The sequence below is a fragment of the Rhizophagus irregularis genome, chromosome 12 (assembly GCF_026210795.1).
Source record: "Rhizophagus irregularis chromosome 12, complete sequence".
Classification (NCBI taxonomy): domain Eukaryota; kingdom Fungi; phylum Glomeromycota; class Glomeromycetes; order Glomerales; family Glomeraceae; genus Rhizophagus; species Rhizophagus irregularis.
This window is the reverse complement of record NC_089440.1, coordinates 2,067,810-2,088,147: the sequence shown is the minus strand read 5'-3', so window position 1 is coordinate 2,088,147 and position 20,338 is coordinate 2,067,810. Positions and strand designations below refer to the sequence as shown.

Genomic DNA, 20,338 nt, shown 5'->3' with positions numbered 1-20,338 from the left:
CGCACGGACTCATACTAAATTTAGTAATTACAGTAGTTACACGTGTTTAAATAATCCATAAAAAAATTTGATCAAAAATAAAATTCGTATTTATTTATTGTAATTTTGAATTCAATATGAACATTTTACCACATAAGAGGTATCCATTAAAGATCTATTTTAACATGGATTTATATAAATGTTCTATAAAAGTTAAATAAATTCCGTTTTTTTAAGTTATCATGTATATAACCTTAAGAACAAAGAGCGTGTACGAAAAGATGAGGAAAAAGCAAAACAAGAAGCAGCAGCAAAAGAAGAAAGATCTCGCATTGCGGTATGTACTATTTATTATAATAATTTTTCTTACATTTGTGCTGATTATAAATTCAAATTTAGGAGCGAGAACATCGATTGTCAGTTCTACGGCAGCGCGCGAAGCAACGTCAAACTGGTGTAGAAACAACTAAGGATGAACAACTAGAAGATAATTCTAATCAGGATATGTCCATACAAACCGTAAAAAATACCGACTCCATACAAGGCCATATAAATTTTTGGGCTGATATAGAAAAGGTGTTTATTATCATTTACTATTTTGTTTTATTGATCATTACAATTAATACATTTCTTTATTTTATTAGGAGTCATTAGCTGTTGTATCAACAAACCCAGAATATGAAGCAGAAAAAAAAGCAAAAGAGAAAAAATGGGAAAAACAATTTACAATGTATTTAGGAGATGTAGTCAAAGGTATTATCCTTTTAATTAACTAGTATTTTCAATATTGATAACATAATTCTTTATATAATAGAACAGAAACCATGGTATACACGTGTAGAAAGTGAATTCGAAAAACAATACAAGGAAGAGCGTATGAACAGGTACATGCAAAATATTTATTAACTTACTCTTATCAAAACTTTTAGGTTGATTATTAACTGAACAAAAATTGTTAGATACAAAGATGAGGGTACCACAACTATTGGAGATCCATTGTTAACGATGAAATCAAAATTAGATGCAAAATCGAAAAATAAAAATAAAAATAAAAATGAGGCACACGAGAAACGTGAGAAACGAGATCGATCAAGTGTAAGGATAAATAAGCTAATTCAAAAATTGTGTTACTTGACAAATTAATAATTTTTTACATATTTTATTAGAACGGAAGTAATTCAGAAGCACAATCGACGTCATCTATAGAAAAGTTACGTGCCGAAAGACTTGCGAGAGAGAAAAAAGAGCACTTACGTGTTCAAAAACTTCTAAATCCTAATTTGGTGGCTGATTCTGGATCTACTGGCAGATATAATTCACAATTTAATCCTGATGCTACTAAAGCAGCTCATGAGTTATCGGAACTATCCAGTTTAGATAATTCAGATAAATACAATAATAGGTATCGTTCAAGGAGATATAGACCATATTAGTTATAATAGTATTTTCAAATAATGGTTAATCAATAATGGCAGGTTCGATCAACGAATAATTGATCAGTTTAATTGATGGATCAAAATTTATTTAACTTAGGTATTACCCCTTGTACAATAAATACCGGGAGATACTAATCAAATTAAGTTTACATAGTATTTTACTTAAATAGTATCAGAAATTGTAGGCGGTCTTCCACAGACAAAGGTCAAACCGAACTTGTAGGTTACTGAGATTACTGTATGCCAAAATTTTTAAAAGTCCAGTTTTAGAAGAAACTTATAGAAAATAAGAAAATACTGTTCTATTATGATTTCTGATATAACGTTATTTACACGTAATTTTTTTTAAACAAGTATTTTTTTGATATACTAAAAAGGTTGTTTGATTATTAAAAATTTTTATAACTTACCGTATTACAGATTCATATAATTATAGAACAGTAAAGCTGATGAAATTGAAAACTAATGACTAATGTAATCAATGATTCAAATTATATTTTTTTACAATCTTTAACTGTATAAACTTTATTTATAAATTTTTATTAAAAAATTTAATTATATATATATTTCCGTTGCATTTCTTTAAATTCTGATTATAAGATTTACTTCAGATAATTTCAAACCAAATAATTATGCTAGTATAATAAAATATTACAGAATTATTATCTGAAACTATTCAAATATATTTAATAATACATTTTAAAGGCATATGATAATCAATATAATATTCATTTCCATTTTCTTGAAAATTTAATCGCTATACTATATACACAAATAACTTTTTTAGCAGATAAAACTTTAGCAATATAAATACTTTTTCAAATGTTTTTTTGAATATTTCCAACCTATTATAATTTTAATAGTGTTTAACTATATTTTAAATAAAAAAAAAAGTGTATTTGTATGAACTAATTGTAATGAGAAATCAAATATTATTTAAAAATTATTACATGCAAATAGCTAATATGAAAAAATACAAAAAATGTAAAATGTATAGAAAATAAGTAATTGATATGAATTTTTTTTATATAATATGAAAATTTACCTTTAATATAAATAAAAGCCTGCAATTATATATTGATATATTAAAAGCTAATACAAAGAGATAAAAAATAATAAATTTTAATAAAAAAATTTTTAAACAGTCAAATTTAAAATATACATGATATGTTAAACTTGCAATTTTATTGGCTAGATTTGGTATCAAATTACTGCTAGAAACTTGTGTAGATTTTACTTTTAATATAAATCCTATATACAGGGTTGGGATTCGTACGAAGTACATTTCATATAATATGTAAAGTACAATACTGTACTGAAACTTTTTAGTACAATACATTTTTATATATATGCAATATATGTAACTTATTAATTAATATTTATACAAGTTATATAAATTTATTTATTATATATCTAATATTATAAAAGAAAATTATACATTAAAAAAATGCTTAATTATATTATTATTATTATTAGCATCTATCTTATACATGCCACCCAAATTATTTTGGACTGCCATAATTATAAGTAAAATCTCAAATTCAATTATGGCATCCCAAATTATTTTGGCACTTTATATAGTAAATTATATATAAACCGAATGAATTATGGCATCCCAAATTATAATTATGGCATCCCAAAATAATTTGGGCAGCATGTATAATCTATCTAAATTACAAATAATTATTGCTAATCTACAATATCACAATCACATGATTCATGTATTCATGAATCTTGATCTTTTAGAAATTTACTGAAACTATAAAAAAAAGAAAAAAACGGTTAGTAACCATTCCATAATATTAAAAAAAGCAGAAAAAAATCAAGATTCTACTTACAAATCTATGGTTTTTTTTCTATTCTTCAAAAGCCCACCTGAGACACTAAACCTATAAAAAAGAAAAAAAAAGAACGGTTATTAACCGTTCATAATAATAAAATAATAATAAAATAAACCAAAATTTGTACTCGTACTTACGAATCTTAGTTTCTCCATTCGTTGTGTTCATCCAAACCTATAAAAGAAAAAACGGTTATTAGTAGAACCGTTCGTATTTTTTAAAAAAAGAAAAATAAAATAAAACCAAGATTTGTACTTATGAATCTTAGTTTTTCCATTATTCAAAACTCAGAAGCCACCTAAACCTAAAAAAAGAAAAGAACGGTTATTAGTAACCGTTCATAATAATATTAAGTAAAACCAAAATTCGTACTTAGTACTTACGAATTTTAATTCTTCCATTCTTCAGAAGTCCACTTGAATCTATAAAAAAAAAGAAAGAACAGTTAGTAAACCATTCGTAATAATAAAAAAATAAAAAAAGTAAAGATTCGTACTTACGAATCTTTAAAGTTTTCCGTTCTTCAGTAGTCCACCCGAATCTATAAAAAAAAAGAAAAGAACTGTTAGTAAACCATTTGTAATATTAGAAAAAAAAGAAATAGAATCAAAATTCGTACTTATTTACAAATCTTGATTCCTCTGTTCTTCAGAAGTCCACCTGAATCTATAAAAAAAAAAGAATAGTTAGTAAACCGTTTATAATAATAAAAAAATAAAAAAAGTAAAGATTCATATTTATGAATCTTTGGAGTTTTCTGTTCTTCAGAAGTCCACCCGAAGCCTAAAAAAAAGTAAAGAATAGTTATTAGTAACTGTTTATTAATATTAAAAAAAAATATATGAAAAATAAACCAAGATTTGTACTTACGAATTTTGGTTCCTCTTTTCCCAAAGGTCAGAAACCCACCCAATCCTAAAATAATAAAGAAAAAACAGTTATTAGTAACTATTCATTAATATTACAAAAAATATAAAAAAAACCAAGATTCGTACTTACGAATCTTTGTTTTTTTCGTCCTTCAGAATTTGGAAGCCACTGAACCTAAAAAAAAGTAAAAAACGTTTATTAGTAAAGGAGCTTACAGATATTACGTAATTATCAAAGGGGAGAGGAAGTAACCAAAATCTTACATTACACTTAATAAAATATATAATTTATAAATATTATAATTTGATTGGTTATTAAATCTGACAAGAGAGGGAGTAAGTTTATATTAAACTGAATATTACGTAATATCTAATCGTTCATTAATATTAAAAAAAAAATATAAAAAAAATAAACCAAGATTTGTACTTATGAATCTTGGTTCCTTTTTTCCCAAAGGTCAGAAGCCTACCTAATCCTAAAATAATAAAGAAAAGAACGGTTATTAGTAACTGTTTGTTAATATTACAAAAAATACAAAAAAAAACTAAGATTCGTCTTATGAATCTTAGTTTTCGTTTTTTCGTTTAGCTCGAAGTCCACCCGATCCTAAAAAAAGAAGAAAAGAACGGTTATTAATAACTATTCATAATATTAAAAAAAATAAAAAAAATAAGATTTGTACATAAATCTTTAGGTTTTTTCATTCTTCAGAAGCCCTTCTGAGATACTGAACTTATAAAAAAAAAAGAAAATGAATAGTTAGTACTGTTCATAATATTAAAAAAATAAAAAAAATAAAGATTTGTATGTGAATCTTTGGTTTTTCTGTTTTTTGGAAGTCCTTCCAAAATACTGAATCTATAAAAAAAAGAAAAACTTATGGGCTGATTTGTCTACTCTGCATTAAAAAGAGTTATTGATTGATTTTCACAATTTTTATTACTCAAAATTGTTTTGTAATACCAAAAAATCATCTGATTGATTATCACTTGACTAAATAATAAGTTGAACAAAAATTTACATTTGCGAAACTTAAATTATTAAATGTAAAAGAGCTGTGAAAAAACCCATTTCACTAATAAAAAACCCATTTCTCATATATATAGAATTTTTAATATATATTATTAAAAAGTAAGTATATTTTAATAAAATATAAAGTAAAATAAAAATTATATAGCCTTAGTAGCTATAAATGTTTATAAAAGTATAATAAAAATATCATATAAAAGATGGTATTATAATAAATATTTTCAAACAATAAAAATAATTATTTTATGTTAGAGTTTGTATTATCATCTTTAAACGCAAATATATCAAGATTCACTGATCTGTTTTCTATAATTTTAGGCTCGTTGGAAAGCCCTTATTCTGGACTTTATAGGCGAAAAAAGAGCTTGCTGTTGCTGGAGATATTTACGTTTAAAGTTGAGGTATGAACTTTTTAACATGCTTAAATGCAAATATTTTAGGATCCACTGATCCATTTTTTATAAATTTAGGCTCTTTGGAAAGCCTTTAATCTGGTCTATATGAACAAAAAAAGAGCTTGCCAATTGGATCACTGGATCTGGAGATATTTATGTTTTAAGTTGAGATACAAATTTTTAATATATATAGTAAGTGCTAAGAATTATATTAATTTAAAAGAAATATTTACCAAATTATAGTATAATAACATTAAATAAAAATTTTTTAATACTCATTTCCAATTTACTGTATATTATATAGTATTTTGTATAATAAAAATGTAATAAAATTAATATTTTAATTAAAGGTAAACAAATCAGCCCATATGAAAATGGTTAGTACTGTTCATAATATTAAAAAAATAAAAAAAACCCAAAAAATCGTTCGTACTTACAAATTTTTGGGTTTATTTATTCTTCGAAAGCCCTCCTGTGATACTGAAACCTATAAAAAGAAAAAAAAAATTTAAAATTAATATTTACGAATCCTAAAAATACGTTATTTTCCCCTTTGTTTTACCCTTTCCTTTCATTTTCTCCTTTCGTTTTCCCTTTTCCTTTCATTTTTCCTTTTTCTTTTTCATTTTCCCTTTCTCTTTCGTTTTCCCTTTTCCTTTCGTTTTCCCTTTCCTTTTCATTTTTCTGTAATCTATAAAAAAAACAAGAATGGTTAGCAAAGTAAACAAACTGTTCTATAATATTAAAAAAAAAACTAAGATTCGACTTACAAATCTTTCTTTTTCTTGCAGGTATTTCTGAACTAAATGGGTTTCGTAATAAATAAAAAAAACTAAGAAAAGAAATGTTATAACGTTTCTAAAATAAAAAAACTGACTTCCCCCTCCCATTTACATAGTTTTGATCAGCATTCTGGGAAGGGAAAGACAAAACCACTAAAATTTAAAAAATAAATAATAAAAAATTTTTTTTTTTCCTACGTCTATAGAGCCAAAGGATGAGGAAAAGGAGGAATAAAAGTTTAAAACAGAATGTATAAGAATTTTTTTAAACTTTTGATACGCGTAATGTGTGATGTAAATATTTGACTAACATGCATGTTGTCTAATTGTAGATCATTACTAATTGAGGTCAAATTTTTTAATTTAGTCAAATATAAGCTGAATCAGCACAGAAAAAACCCTTGGAAAAATTTCAGAAAAATTCTGGTTAAATATAAAAATTCTGGAAATTTATTTTTTCAACCGGTATGAAATTAAAAAAAAGTTCTGATTTTAGATGGTATTACCAAATATATAAATATATAATAATCTTTTAACTTTTTTTTATTCGTGCATATACAATATAAAGTAATCAGAAAAGATGTACTGGCTTTAAATAATTATATTGTAATAAACTACTGAAATAATAAATAATAAAATTAAAGATAAAAAACTTTTTTGCGATATAAATTTATGATAATTTCTTAATGTATACTAGTGTGTGAAACATATATCACGTGACTATAATTTGTCACTCATGTCACACCCCTATAGTTTTCCATTTTTACTATTTATTCTAGGGACTTGAATTTTTTCGGTAGGAAAAACTTTATTTATTACACATACCTAAGGTTGCTTGCCAAAACCTAGGGGTTTAGGCAAGATGGCGTTTCGCCGAAAAGCGAAATTCTGCTGAAACCATATTAAAGTTATATTAAAAAACTGGCGAAACTTTGGAGAAAGGCGAAACTGCCGAAACTTATTATAAATGCCGAAACTGCTGAAACTCTGCCGAAACTATAATAAATATATAGTAAAATTTTGAAGAGGTTTAGACAAGCAACCTTACACATACCATAATTTCGGCCAAATTTTATAATTCCAATAATTCCAGCCAAAAATTACTGTAATTTCCAATTTTGGATATCAGAGTAACGTTATACAACCCAAAAAGGAAATTATATTTCTCGGTAAAAATGAAAATGCATTACACAAATTTCCAAAATAGGAAATTTTTATGCAGATCACTGAAAAATGACAACGATCACATGATATGTGTTTACACACGTAGTGTATAAATAGAAATAGTCTAAATTTATTAAATGAAATTTTTGGTATTTACAAAATATTCTGGAAATCTGCTACGCCATGATCAAAACAATTCTAGGATTATAAGATTTTACCAGTTTTATCAGAAATTTACCAGAAAAACTGGTTAAATTATAATGGATTTTCTGTGCTAGGCTGAATTTTACTAAAGCCGAATATTTCTTTTTTGACTAGTGTTCATTGGTGTTTCTGTAACTACTATCCATAAGTTTGCATGCAAATTGTGGAGTATAGTGATATTTGGCAGTGTATATATAGGTAAGGTATGAAGCATATGACAGTGATGAATACACTCTAGCCAAACCACTGGACTGAACTTGTGAGTGTTTATTTATCACTTGCGTATACTTCACACCCATTATGTTACACACTGCCAAATGTCACTATACTCTACTCATCACAGTGGTACTATTCTACACCTTTTTGTAGTACTCGAATAGTGAAGGTACGTGGATGTATATGATAAAGGATTGGAAGGTAAGGCATCACGAAGCGCGGGAAAAAAACCTTGGAAAAATTCTGGAAAAATTCTGGTTAAATATAAAAATTCTGGAAATTTATTTTTTCAACCGGTATGGAATTAAAAAAAAGTTCTGGTTTTAGATGGTATTACTAAATATATAATAATCTTTTAACTTTTTTTTATTTATGCATATACAATATGGAATAACCAGAAAAGACGTACTGGCTCTAAATAATCATATTGTAATAAACTACTGAAATAATAAATAATAAAATTAAAGATAAAAACTTTTTTGCAATATAAATTTATTAAATGAAATTTCCAGTATTTACAAAATATTCTGAAAATCTGCTACACCACGACCAGAACAATTCTGGGATTATAAGATTTTACTGATTTTATCAGAAATTTACTGGAAAAACCAGTTAAATTATAATAGATTTTCTGCGCTGCCACCGAGTGGGTTGTTAGCAAATATAAATCGCATCATCGTTTACCTGAAAATATTAAAAAAATAATGGAGCAGTTAGATACATAATCAATAATAATAAAGAAACTAATTAATAAATACTTAATTGCTTTTATGATATAGCTTCTAATAGCAGTATTAATAGCGTTTGCATTGCTGAATTTATCTTTTTCTTTTGAAATTAAAATAAAAAATACATAACGCTATACATGTGAAAAATTCTGATATTCTAAAATTCACAAAATCTCAGCTTTTTATTGGCTGATCTTTAGTCACATGCTTAAGAGTTAGTTCCAGAAAAATTAAAACAAAGTCATATGATTATTGAGTATAAACTTCTAGCACTATATTAAATTAATATACTTCTCTGCTAATTAATTATGTTATATTTCAGTAAATAGACTAATTCACTATTTATTATAAAATTATTATAAATTAATTATATCTGTCAAAATACATTACATCTGTCAAAATAAATTTAATTAGTATTTTGTCATTTTGACAAAAAGTATATAAATTAATACTTAAAATGCGTTTTATGACATAGTTCTTTAAAGTGTGCGATATTAGTTTAATCACAAATATAGTACAACTATTATAGTAAACATCCTTATTAAGGATTTTTTTATTGATCATCTGTCAATCATTTTATAATTTATTAATATTTTAGAATCTTAAATTTAAATCATTTAAAAAAAGTTTTATATTTAAATTTTTCTATTTAAAATCATAATATTGGTTAATACTATATATTTTTATTAATATATAATAAATTACTAGTAAAATTAAATTGCCTATAACTTTATATGCATGTTTAACTTTCCATTTTTAATAACTGTTTATGATATTAAAGTCAAGCATACACAAACTAATAGAGTCGGATTTCTTAAATACATATAAATTTAATTGTAAAAATCACATCATAATATTTCATAGCAATGAAACTTTATTTTTTTTATTTTATTATTTTTAAACCGGCTCTATTTCATTAAAATATGACATTTAAAAATTCCAAAAAAGTTATTTTTGAAGGCTAACATTTACTTATTACAATGCTAACAGATAGAATATGTTTTCATGCTCAAAGAGTAAAACACTGTTACTTAAAAAATACATAATGCAGAGTAAATTTTTAGCTAAAATTTTCTTAAAAATACTTAAAATAATGTACTACTGTATAGTTTATTAATACTATTTAAATATTATAATTTTTTACAGTCAAATCTCTATAATTGCTAAATGATAAAAAATTTTGAAAAATTTTGCATTTAACTTTGACTTAATAAAATATATATATTTTGCTATAAGAAACAACTTTTATTATTATGATTTTTAATGTTTAGAACTGGCAATTTATTTTTGTAACACAGGTCGAAAAGTGAAAAATCAGGCATCAATCAGTCACCAATTGGCATTTTCGCCAAATACCGTTACCAATCAGGCAGTTTGCTAACTTTTGATCCAGTGATCAGAAAAAGATGAAATATAGCTCATTGGAATCGTCTTAACAAGACGAATCTAATGGTAGTAAAATCGCATTTCTAGGATTAATACTTGATGAGAAATTAAGCAAAATATAAAAATAAAAATGTATCAATTATATTTTATTTAATTTTTTATTAACTATTAATCCTAGAGATGCGATTTTACTACCATTAGATTCGTCTTATTGAGACGATTCCAATGAGCTATATTTCATCCTTTTCTGATCACTGGATTAAAAATTAGCAAACTGCCTGATTGGTGACGGTATTTGGCGAAAATGCCAATTAGTCACCGATTGGTGACTGATTTTTCACTTTTCGACATGTGTAAACTTGTAAAAAATGCATAAAGTTAATTAAATTTTATTATCTCTATTTTGTTTATTAGGGTTTGAAGTTTTATAATAAAATAAATAAGTATATTAAAATACTTTGTAATAAAGCAGAATATTATGGTAAAGAAAATTAATTTATTATATAAAATTTCTAATATTATTTTTTTAAGGTTAATTTGTGTCTAATTTTGGTAATTAGCTATATATCAAACTATACAATTGATGCTAAGAATATAGATCAATATAATTGCAGAATTATAGGATAATCTAAATCATACTGATAAAGTTTGTATTTGAATATAATTTATTTTAAAAAATTGCAAGTAAATTTGCTGATATTACCGTTTAAGGGATAATGAATAGGATAAATATATATATAAGATTAAATCAAAAATTTTATAAAAAATCATTGAAATTATTTATACTTCAAAGATGAATTATATTATTATAAAAAAAGTTAATCCATTTTTTATATTCTATTTTTTTTTAGTATAGCAGACTTTATATATTATTACATGAATTTTACTGATAATTATTTTTAATTTTATCATATAATATAAAGTACTGTTACAAGATATTACTGTATATTGAAAATTCTAAATATTGATATATTTACATATTTTGCAAACATTTTATCCTGCTTTAAAATTTTACTATCTCTATATAAATTACCTAATAAAAAGATTATCAGATTATCAGATTAGAGATTATATCCAATAAGTATTATAATCTTTTTTATTAGATAATTCTGAAAAATATAATAATTTTATTTTAAATTTTATTTATACTTATTTTTATAAAAATCTATTTATTATTAATTAACTTTCATATGTAGTAACTTTTTAAATTAACATTACCTATATAATTTTATAACAAATATATTTCAAACTTTACATTATAATTAATATTAATTTGTTATATTTGTATCTAAAATTTAATTAAATCAGAAAAAAATTGAAAAACTTTAATATCATTCATTTAATTTAGAAATCAAATATAATTCTTTTAGTGAAATTTAAATAATTTGACATATATATATATATGTTAGAAACATGAAACATAATTTTACATTGACTTTATTTAATGGTTAAAAATTACATGAATTCAATTACTAATTGATGAATAATTTTATCTTTAAGTTTAATTATTAATATCTTCACATATATAGTAATTCAATACAAATAGTTTTTGATTTTAAAATTAGGGTAGATTTTTTTCTTTCAAATAAATGTAATAAATGTAAAATAATTGTTTAGTATATATGTATAAATAATAAAAAATTAATGAATATATTACTTCAATCAGCAAAATTTAAATTATATTTCTTACTATAATAAAAAATTATAGAATTCTTTTCTTTAAGCTTTTAATAGAATGACTTTTACAAAATAACTCCTAAAAGAAATAGGAAAAATATATATAATTAGTTTATTATAAAAAGAAAAAAAAACTCCAAAATGCTTAGAAGAAACCCTCTCAAAATCCTGTACTTATAAAAATATTTGGTCAAAACATTTACCTTGTTACTTTATTTATTTCAATAGGCTGTTACAGTAAAAAGTAGTTGTATTAAATAATAAGAATAAATACAGAGTGAATAAAATAATCATAATAGATAAAGTATAATATTACTATTTTATGAGAAATTTTAACATATATGTAACTTCCGAATTACCTCTCTAATATTCAAATTATTTTGTAAAACGTCTAAAAAGAGTAAAAGAGTTTAAAATATTGAAATATATATTTGAGTTTTGCTATTAAATTTTCAAAATTAAAATAGGAAATATATCACAAATTTTTGTGTAACATCATGAAATCTGGCTAATAAAGATGCGCACGCTTGATTTTACAAAATCTCTTTAGATAAATACATAATACAAAATTAAATGGATCTACACTGTGATAACTGATAATACGATATTCTTTTTTCCGTAAAAGGCTCATATTTCTGGAATTAATATAAACCTTATATCACGGATTTTTATATTTTCTGTGAATGGATCCGTGAAAGGCTAATTTTTACGGAGTTTTTACAAAAAATAACGGATAAAGTTCATTGACCCTTACTGTATGACTTTAAAGCATTACTATAAAAATGAAAGTAATACAAAATCAAGATAAAATTCATTATAAATAAATTTTTCGCACCCTCTAAAAAGTATCAATTATTAATATAATAAATAACTTAACAATCATAAAAAAAATCGAACTCTTTATATGGTGTTAAAGTTAAGCATTTCATTAAGAAAATTAAATTTGATAGTCTACAGAATTTCCTATTTTATGGAACTAGTAATGGTTTACGGATTATTCACGGACTATCAAAATTAAATACAAAACCAAATATGGTAAATTTTAGATAAAAACCGGATTATCAAACAAATGAATGATCAAACGGATTATGGGATAATGATCAAACGAATTATCGAATAATGATCAAAAGGGATCGCGGAAGATCCGAAACAAACGAATCGATTAATATGAAATTCTTCTTATTTTAGTATTCCGATTGATTAACAAACTACATTTGTTTATCATTTTTGGGAATACCAGAATAAATATATATTATAAATATTATAAATATTATAAAGAATCATTAATACATTTTATAATTTAAAACCTATATCAAATATCATAAATTTCACAAAGTAAATAATAATACAGACCTTTATTAAATATTATAATCCGAAATACATAAAAATCATTTATTTCGATTCCATTCATAACAAATGAATAAATTCATACATCCATTTGCATAATATAAAATTCCGAAAGTTACTCAATTAATTATTTTGTAATACAAAAATAATATTTATTAGATCTAAAACATTTTTCCGAACATCACATTTAGGACAGTTAGTTGAATTGAGAATTTAAATAATGCTGGCCAAACTGACAATGATAAACATACCCACAAAGTAATGTAACGTAACCTAACAGTTAATGTCTTAGATAAGCTAGACATCGTTTGATTTATAAAGATTATGTAATAAACTATTTTTTTTATTGAAATTGAAATACACTAAAATAAAATAAGGGAGATGTCCGGTATCGGTATCTTAGGAATAAAAAAGAAAAAAATGAAATAAAATTTTAATTATCGAAAAAACGGAATTCTTGTTGACCATAAATTATTAACTGTGATTTAATTGATAATTAACTATAATAAGTAATTTGGATATTCATAATGTAACAATGTAAATATATGTAAATAAAAATGAAATTGACTTACTAAAATTTTGAATATGATTTCGCGTTTTTTTTTCATCCACTTGAAAAAAAGAAATATTCTAATATTCTGAATAACAAGAAAAATAAACCTGTAGAAAATCTTATATAAAGTTATTTTATAATTTTATTTGATCATGTCTGTTTCGCTGAATGATATTCCGATATATAATAAGAAATGAAAAAGAAATAATAAAAAAAAAGAAAAGCATAATTTTTTTTTTTTAAAAAAAAGGAGACTAAATCATAAAATAGAAAAGTATACACGTGAATTATTTGCATAAAAAGAATAAAAAAGAATAGACGAATTATAATCGTCGAATATCATCATATAAAGTTATAAAATATAGATCTCATAAAAAAATAAAATGTTCTTGGATTTGTTGTTGTTGTGTTTAATGAACAGAAATGAATGGATAAAATATCTACGATATTCTTTTTTTAACCGAAATGTTAAAAAGATAAAAAAAACAAGAAATTTAATCCTAAAAAGATAGGAAATATACGATAAAAAGGAGTAAACACCTTCGAAAGAATGATTTTTAATTCCTAATTTAAGAATAAAATAATAAGAAAAAAAAAGGTTTATTAAAGATGTTAATAATAACAATTACTAACCATTAATTAACAAATTTCATGAGTAATCGAGGAAGTAAACTACTCACGATAAAAGATCTAGAGTGAGTTTAAATAAGTTTAAATAAGTTTAAATGAGTTTAAATGAGTTTGAATGATTTTGAAAAATATAACACTTACAATGCGAAAGACGTAACATAATAATATCTGGAATTAAAAATCGGTAGGTGAATACTCATTATGACAAGATTTACATTGTGACGAAAAAAAAAAGATCTGTTTAATTCGAAATTGTTAGACTTCTCAAAAAAAACAAGAGAACAAAAGGAGAAATTAGAGTATTTAAAAATAAAAAGGGGATTACTCGATTTGTATTAGTCATATAATTAATTACAAATTATTAGATTATGACATCTTTTTTTTTTATACATTACATAATAAATCAAAACATACAACATATTTCCTTTTTTACTTACAAACAATGATGCAACATTATTTTCAAGAAACTTTAATATTTGTTTTTAAAAACGTTGGTTTTGGTTAATAATTGAAACTAGGATCCAATAATAATTTAAAAGAACAATCATTAAATTTTTTTGTATTGTAACAAAATGAATTTTTAATTAATAAAAAATAAACAAATGTAACCCATTTTATGCTTGTTTGGAAAATCAGTTTAATTTATTTGGTATAAGACATGTTAATTTCTTTAATGTTGTATTGCATAAGGGGAAACAAATTTATTCTTTTAACTACATCAATGTTTATCGTGTGTCAGGTACAGTTACAAATTTTTGATAGATAACCCTTTGAATTTCTCAAAAGAATAAAGAATTTCTAATGATTGAGATTATCGAATTACGCGATTGAAAATGTACGACAAATATCTTATCCGGTGGCGTGGATCAACAAAGGCATTTTATCACGGTTTAATATTCGGTGTATATTTTAATCTTCTTCTCCGAAATTATTGCTTAACTTATTTTTACATCTATAAATCTTTTATCTTTATCTATTGGATCTAAGAGTTTCCTTTATTTAAAATTCTTTAATAAGAAATTTTTTTTTTCTTTTTTATTTTATTTTTTTTATTTTGAAAATCTTTAAACTCAAATCCAGATTCTGAATTCGAACGCGTTGGTCAATTAATGTTATTATTTACTGCGACAATCTTTCATTTGTTTATCTACGTGGTTACACGATTGCACCGATCTTCAAAATTTTTTTATCGCCTGATTTTTTCATTGTAACACCAAAATTACAAATTTATTTGTGTTTATTTTAGATCAAATAAATGAACGTTAATTAAAGACATTTGTTTTCTTTTCTTTTCTTTCTCAAAAAAAAAAAATATATATATAAATTATTATATGTCAAATGTGACAAATATTAATGTAGTAAAATTGTACATTTTTAATCCATTCTAAAAATGTATGTATTTATGTACAATATCTGCAGGAATGAACTAAAAGACTGCAGACAGACTACTTACTAAGCTTTAATTGGAATTGTTAAGAGGTTCTATTATGCAATTATATATATCTATCTATATCTATCTATATATATATATCTATAGTAAATTATTTCATTGAACCAATCCTTTTATTTTTTTTCCTTTCATATAGATTACCCGTTATTTGTTTTTTTTTGTGATTTTTTGAACCAAAAGAATAATTTCAATGATAAAAATGATAAAAACGACCGTAAATCTTATCTCACTTTAGAAATTTTTAAATTGTATACTAATAAGGAAAATAACTGGTAAAAAACATTAAAGTCAAAATAAAAATGTTACCGATTATCATAAAAATTTCTTTTTATAACTCCTCGTACTGTTTGTTGGGACCATTTCACTGCCATAAATTAAGATTATAACGTGTGTCATATTCATCATAATGTGCATATTATGGTTTAATAAGCCTGGATTTTGACAAAATTAGTAACTCATAGAACGAGTCATAAATCCGGTTGTCTCGTGTTGCCAAGACTGCCAAGACTGTGGATATGTTTATATTATATTTATATTTAAAGTATTCGAATGATTAATATTCCCTCATCCTTCTTAAATTTTATTTTCTCTCAACAACTACAATATGTCATCTTCTTCGTATCCAAGAACTGAACAAATGAGCGTTGGTCCTGATAATAATCAAAATGGAAATATTCAAGAAAAGGATTGGAGTTATAAACTTGGAGATTGTCATGACGCTTGTTTCCTATGTAACAAATTATTTTCTTTCTTTCATTTCTCAATTTACAAATAATTATATTTTATTTATGATACACACACATATTTATTTTCTTTTAGCAACGAAAACTTTTATTTGTCCATGTGTAACTTATGTAGGTTTATTATGTGGTCTTAAATTTTCTATTTATTTATTTATTTATTTACTATTTATTTATTTACTGTATTTATTTATTTTTATTTTATTTTATTTTTCTTATAGGGAGAAAATCGTTCAAATATTACAAAAAAGAATAATAACATTATATGTTCAATATTATATTGTTTTTTTTGTCCATGTATCCTTGGAGCTCTTTCAAGATATGATGTTAGAAGAAAATATAACATAAAAGTAAGTATTCATTCATAAATCATAATTCTTTTTTAAAAAAAATTATCAAATACCGATCCCTTTTTTGTAGGGATCCCTAGGAGGAGATTGTTGTACACATTGTTTTTGTTGTTGCTGCGGGTAAATTTTTAATATTGTTATTTGATTCATTTCATTGTTTATTATTTATTTATTAACTAATAAATGTACTTTAGCCTTATTCAAGAATCTAGAGAGATCGAAAATAATTTGAATGGTTAATTTGAATGGTTAATTTGAATGGTCAATTTTGTATGTTTGATTTAAAAAAGGAAATTTAATTTTTAAATATGTATCACTTTTTTTTTTTCTTTACTAATATTACTAATATTAAAAATGTTTTTTCCGTATACTAATATAGACAATTTTTTTAAAAAAAATTAAACATACTATATTATTTCATTTTAATTTATCATTATAAAGTTTCTCAATCCTTTTTATCTTTTATATATAGAATCGTTAGATTTCTTACTAAACTTACACTTAATATAACCCATACTGTCATCCGAATATAGAAAGTGTAAATTTTGTATTGAAAAAATCAGATGATCTTTATTACACATTTTCACAAAATAAATATTACCTTTTTTGTCGAATTGGGTGTTGATTATCACGTGTTTATATGAAGGAGGGACGCAAAAGTATCGGAATTGACCATCATCTTGACCCTCCTTATATTATGCAGGTCAAGTCAACACCGCGTGGTGGGTCAAGAACGATACATTTGCGGGAGGGACCGGTTTGGGAACACTCCTTTTCCATTCTTACCATTCTTACAAAATAATGATGTTTAATCACCATTAAAGAGAAGGATTCTCCCCTTCTTCGACATGTCAATTCTAGGTTAGTATATTGTTACTTTTGAAAATCTGCAAAAATTTTGAAAATTCTCACAATAAAAACAATTCTACGTTACTATTAGTTGGCAGTGAATTCGCTTTGTTCTATCTAATTATAACCGATTATGCAATTCTTAATTATGGGTACATGTTGAAGTGTTTATCCCCTGTCATTTACACAGTTTTATAGGTGTAATCACATTAATTGTGTGGATACTGGATAATAGATCCAACTTGCATCAAAAAAGAAACATTGCGGATTTGAATAATAATAATAATAATAATAAAAATAACTCATGTTTTTTATATAATATACAAAATTTTGCTTATTTATATACTACTATAATAATACAATTGATTGCTATTATAAAATTAATAAATAATATAGAAACTTAAAATTAATATATTCATATATATATATATAATACAAATTAATACAAATAGATAAATAAAGAAAAAACACTATTGAAGATAAAAATTACGTTATAATCTATACTTCAAAAAACAAATCCGTATCGCTGTCATCATCATCATCATCATCATCATCATCATCAGTTAATAACCAATGTAAGGTCCATTCCCATATCATTACAATTAATGAGGCTGCAGAAGGTGTCCAGAATGAATCTTCATCATTTGATGTATAAAATGGAAGACATCCTCTTGACTTCTTGTGTTTTTTATGTCTATCATTACTTGGAGATTGATAATGTATAGCATCATAATCAATAATCCTAACAACATGCTCTTTGGACTTTCCTTTTTTTTCTTCTTCCTCTTTATTTTCTTCTATATTATTCAGCATTGATAATCTATTTTGTCTTTTCATTTCTTTTCGTTGATTTTTAGACTTAGTTATGGCCAAAAATATTTCACTTATATAAACACTCCAAGCCAGCCCAGTTCTTTTTAATCTTTCTTTATCATTGTAATCTTTTTCAATTAACATCGAGATTAATGCTTTTGGCTGTCGTACATTTAATTTTTTTTCGATTATATCAAAACATTTTGATAATCTTTCTTTTGTTTTTATTTCTTCACAAAATTCATCTTTGTCGTTCTTAATATCATCGGGATCTAATAAATTTAAATCATCCATTTTCCATTCAATATTCAAATATTGAATTAAGGCTGACAATACAATGCCATCGTTCAATCCTATAAAATCTTCTAGAGGATAATTTGATGAAGGTAATAATGATGAATAATTAATTAATTGCATATTAATCCAAAACAATAAATTAGAAGTATTTGAATTTATTGGTGAAGAATTTAAACGTAAAGTTCTAAATGGTTTTGAATTAGATGATGAAATTTTGGTAGGATTTATGGTTAAATTATTATTATTGTTAGTTTGAAATATTGGTAATGACAATCGTTTTTCGGATTTTGATAAATCTTGCAAACGCTTATTTGCCATTGGAGTGGGAAGTGAAGGAATTGTTACTTTAATTTGAGAAGGGAGGGGTTGAGATGTTTTGTTGTTTTGTGAGGAAGTGGAAGAATTTTCTAAATTATCTTCTGTAAATGTTTTCTGCTCTGAATGATCATCATGTAATAAAGTTTCAATATCTACTTCCTCCTCAATAATGGTATTAGGAACATCTAATAATTCCTCCTCAACAAAATGTGACCTAAATTGTTGTTGAAATTGTTCAAAAGAAAGATCATCATCATTATGAAACAAAAATTTTTGAATATCATTATATTTATTATTATTTTCTTTCTTATATTTAATACTTTCTTTAAATCTTTCTTCAACCTGTTCTAATTCTTCTTCAGTAACTTCAAATTGTACGCTAAACATATTTAAAAATTTTGAAGTTGTTAACCAAATTAAACCTAAAGTTAATTTAACGTTTCCATCAACAATATCTACTGCTCCTATAGCTTCTAATGCAATTAAACTTTTTTCATCCAATCGTTTTTTTAAAAATTCCAACACGTTATTAACGTTTGCAATATGATGATGTCTCGTTTTACCACGTTCAATTTTTGGTAATTCTGGGTCATTTGGATAAAGTATTTCAAGTAATTGAATTAATTTTTTTCCATCTCGGAAATCTTTATCAATTGATTTAATTTCTGGAATTTTTTTGTTAGAATTTAATTGATTAATATCAATCATACGTAACTGTATATTAACCCATTTCGTGAATGTTGCTTTTTGTAATTCCGTATATTTATCTACTACGTATGAATGAAATTTTTGTTTAACGTTAACAACTTTTGTTGTTGTATCCCATTGTTCCTTTAACGAATTGCGACGTTTTGGTTTCGTTGGTGAAATTGGTGAAGATGGTTGTGACATGTTTCAATTAAATTAATTAAATTTTTTTTTTTTTTTTCAAAAAAAAAAAAAAGGAAAAAGAGGAAAAGATAAGGAAAAAAATGGTAACGAATGGATTTTATATAATTAATTATTATTAAGGGATGGATATTACACGACCTAGGGGTTTCTTTTAGTCAAGTGATCAATTGTAAACAAAAATTACCAGTTTGCTAATTTACCCACCCCTCATACCATGCGCGACATGACGCAGTAAAACATAAAACGTCATACGTCATCCTGCACAATTCCAAAATTAGAGATCTATTCTCCGAAGATCTTATATCACTATATCATGATGTATCAGCATTTTTCGATGATCTTTATTTATTTTTTTTCCCATTTAAAATTAATAATTAATACCGAAATAAGTGT

The 20,338-nt window shown here is 24.3% G+C and overlaps 3 protein-coding genes across 3 annotated transcripts; 2 read left to right on the top strand and 1 right to left on the bottom strand.

The window, feature by feature from the left end:
• Nucleotides 1-116: 116 nt before the first annotated feature.
• OCT59_004018 (uncharacterized protein) lies at nt 117-1,412 on the top strand (the record flags this gene model as incomplete). Its single annotated transcript, XM_025318210.2, has 7 exons — nt 117-139; nt 217-316; nt 379-555; nt 624-732; nt 794-863; nt 939-1,074; nt 1,146-1,412. 7 exons carry the CDS (start codon nt 117-119, stop codon nt 1,410-1,412), a joined length of 882 nt encoding a protein of 293 aa, XP_025176654.2.
• Nucleotides 1,413-16,291: 14,879 nt separating this feature from the next.
• OCT59_004017 (uncharacterized protein) lies at nt 16,292-17,017 on the top strand (the record flags this gene model as incomplete). Its single annotated transcript, XM_066148006.1, has 5 exons — nt 16,292-16,418; nt 16,507-16,541; nt 16,649-16,777; nt 16,848-16,897; nt 16,972-17,017. 5 exons carry the CDS (start codon nt 16,292-16,294, stop codon nt 17,015-17,017), a joined length of 387 nt encoding a protein of 128 aa, XP_065996645.1.
• A 1,107-nt stretch (nt 17,018-18,124) lies between these two features.
• OCT59_004016 (uncharacterized protein) lies at nt 18,125-19,945 on the bottom strand (the record flags this gene model as incomplete). The annotated part of the gene is made up of 1 exon (XM_025318212.2): nt 18,125-19,945. The coding sequence occupies one exon, from the start codon at nt 19,943-19,945 to the stop codon at nt 18,125-18,127; it is 1,821 nt and encodes a 606-aa protein (XP_025176656.1).
• Nucleotides 19,946-20,338: the final 393 nt, after the last annotated feature.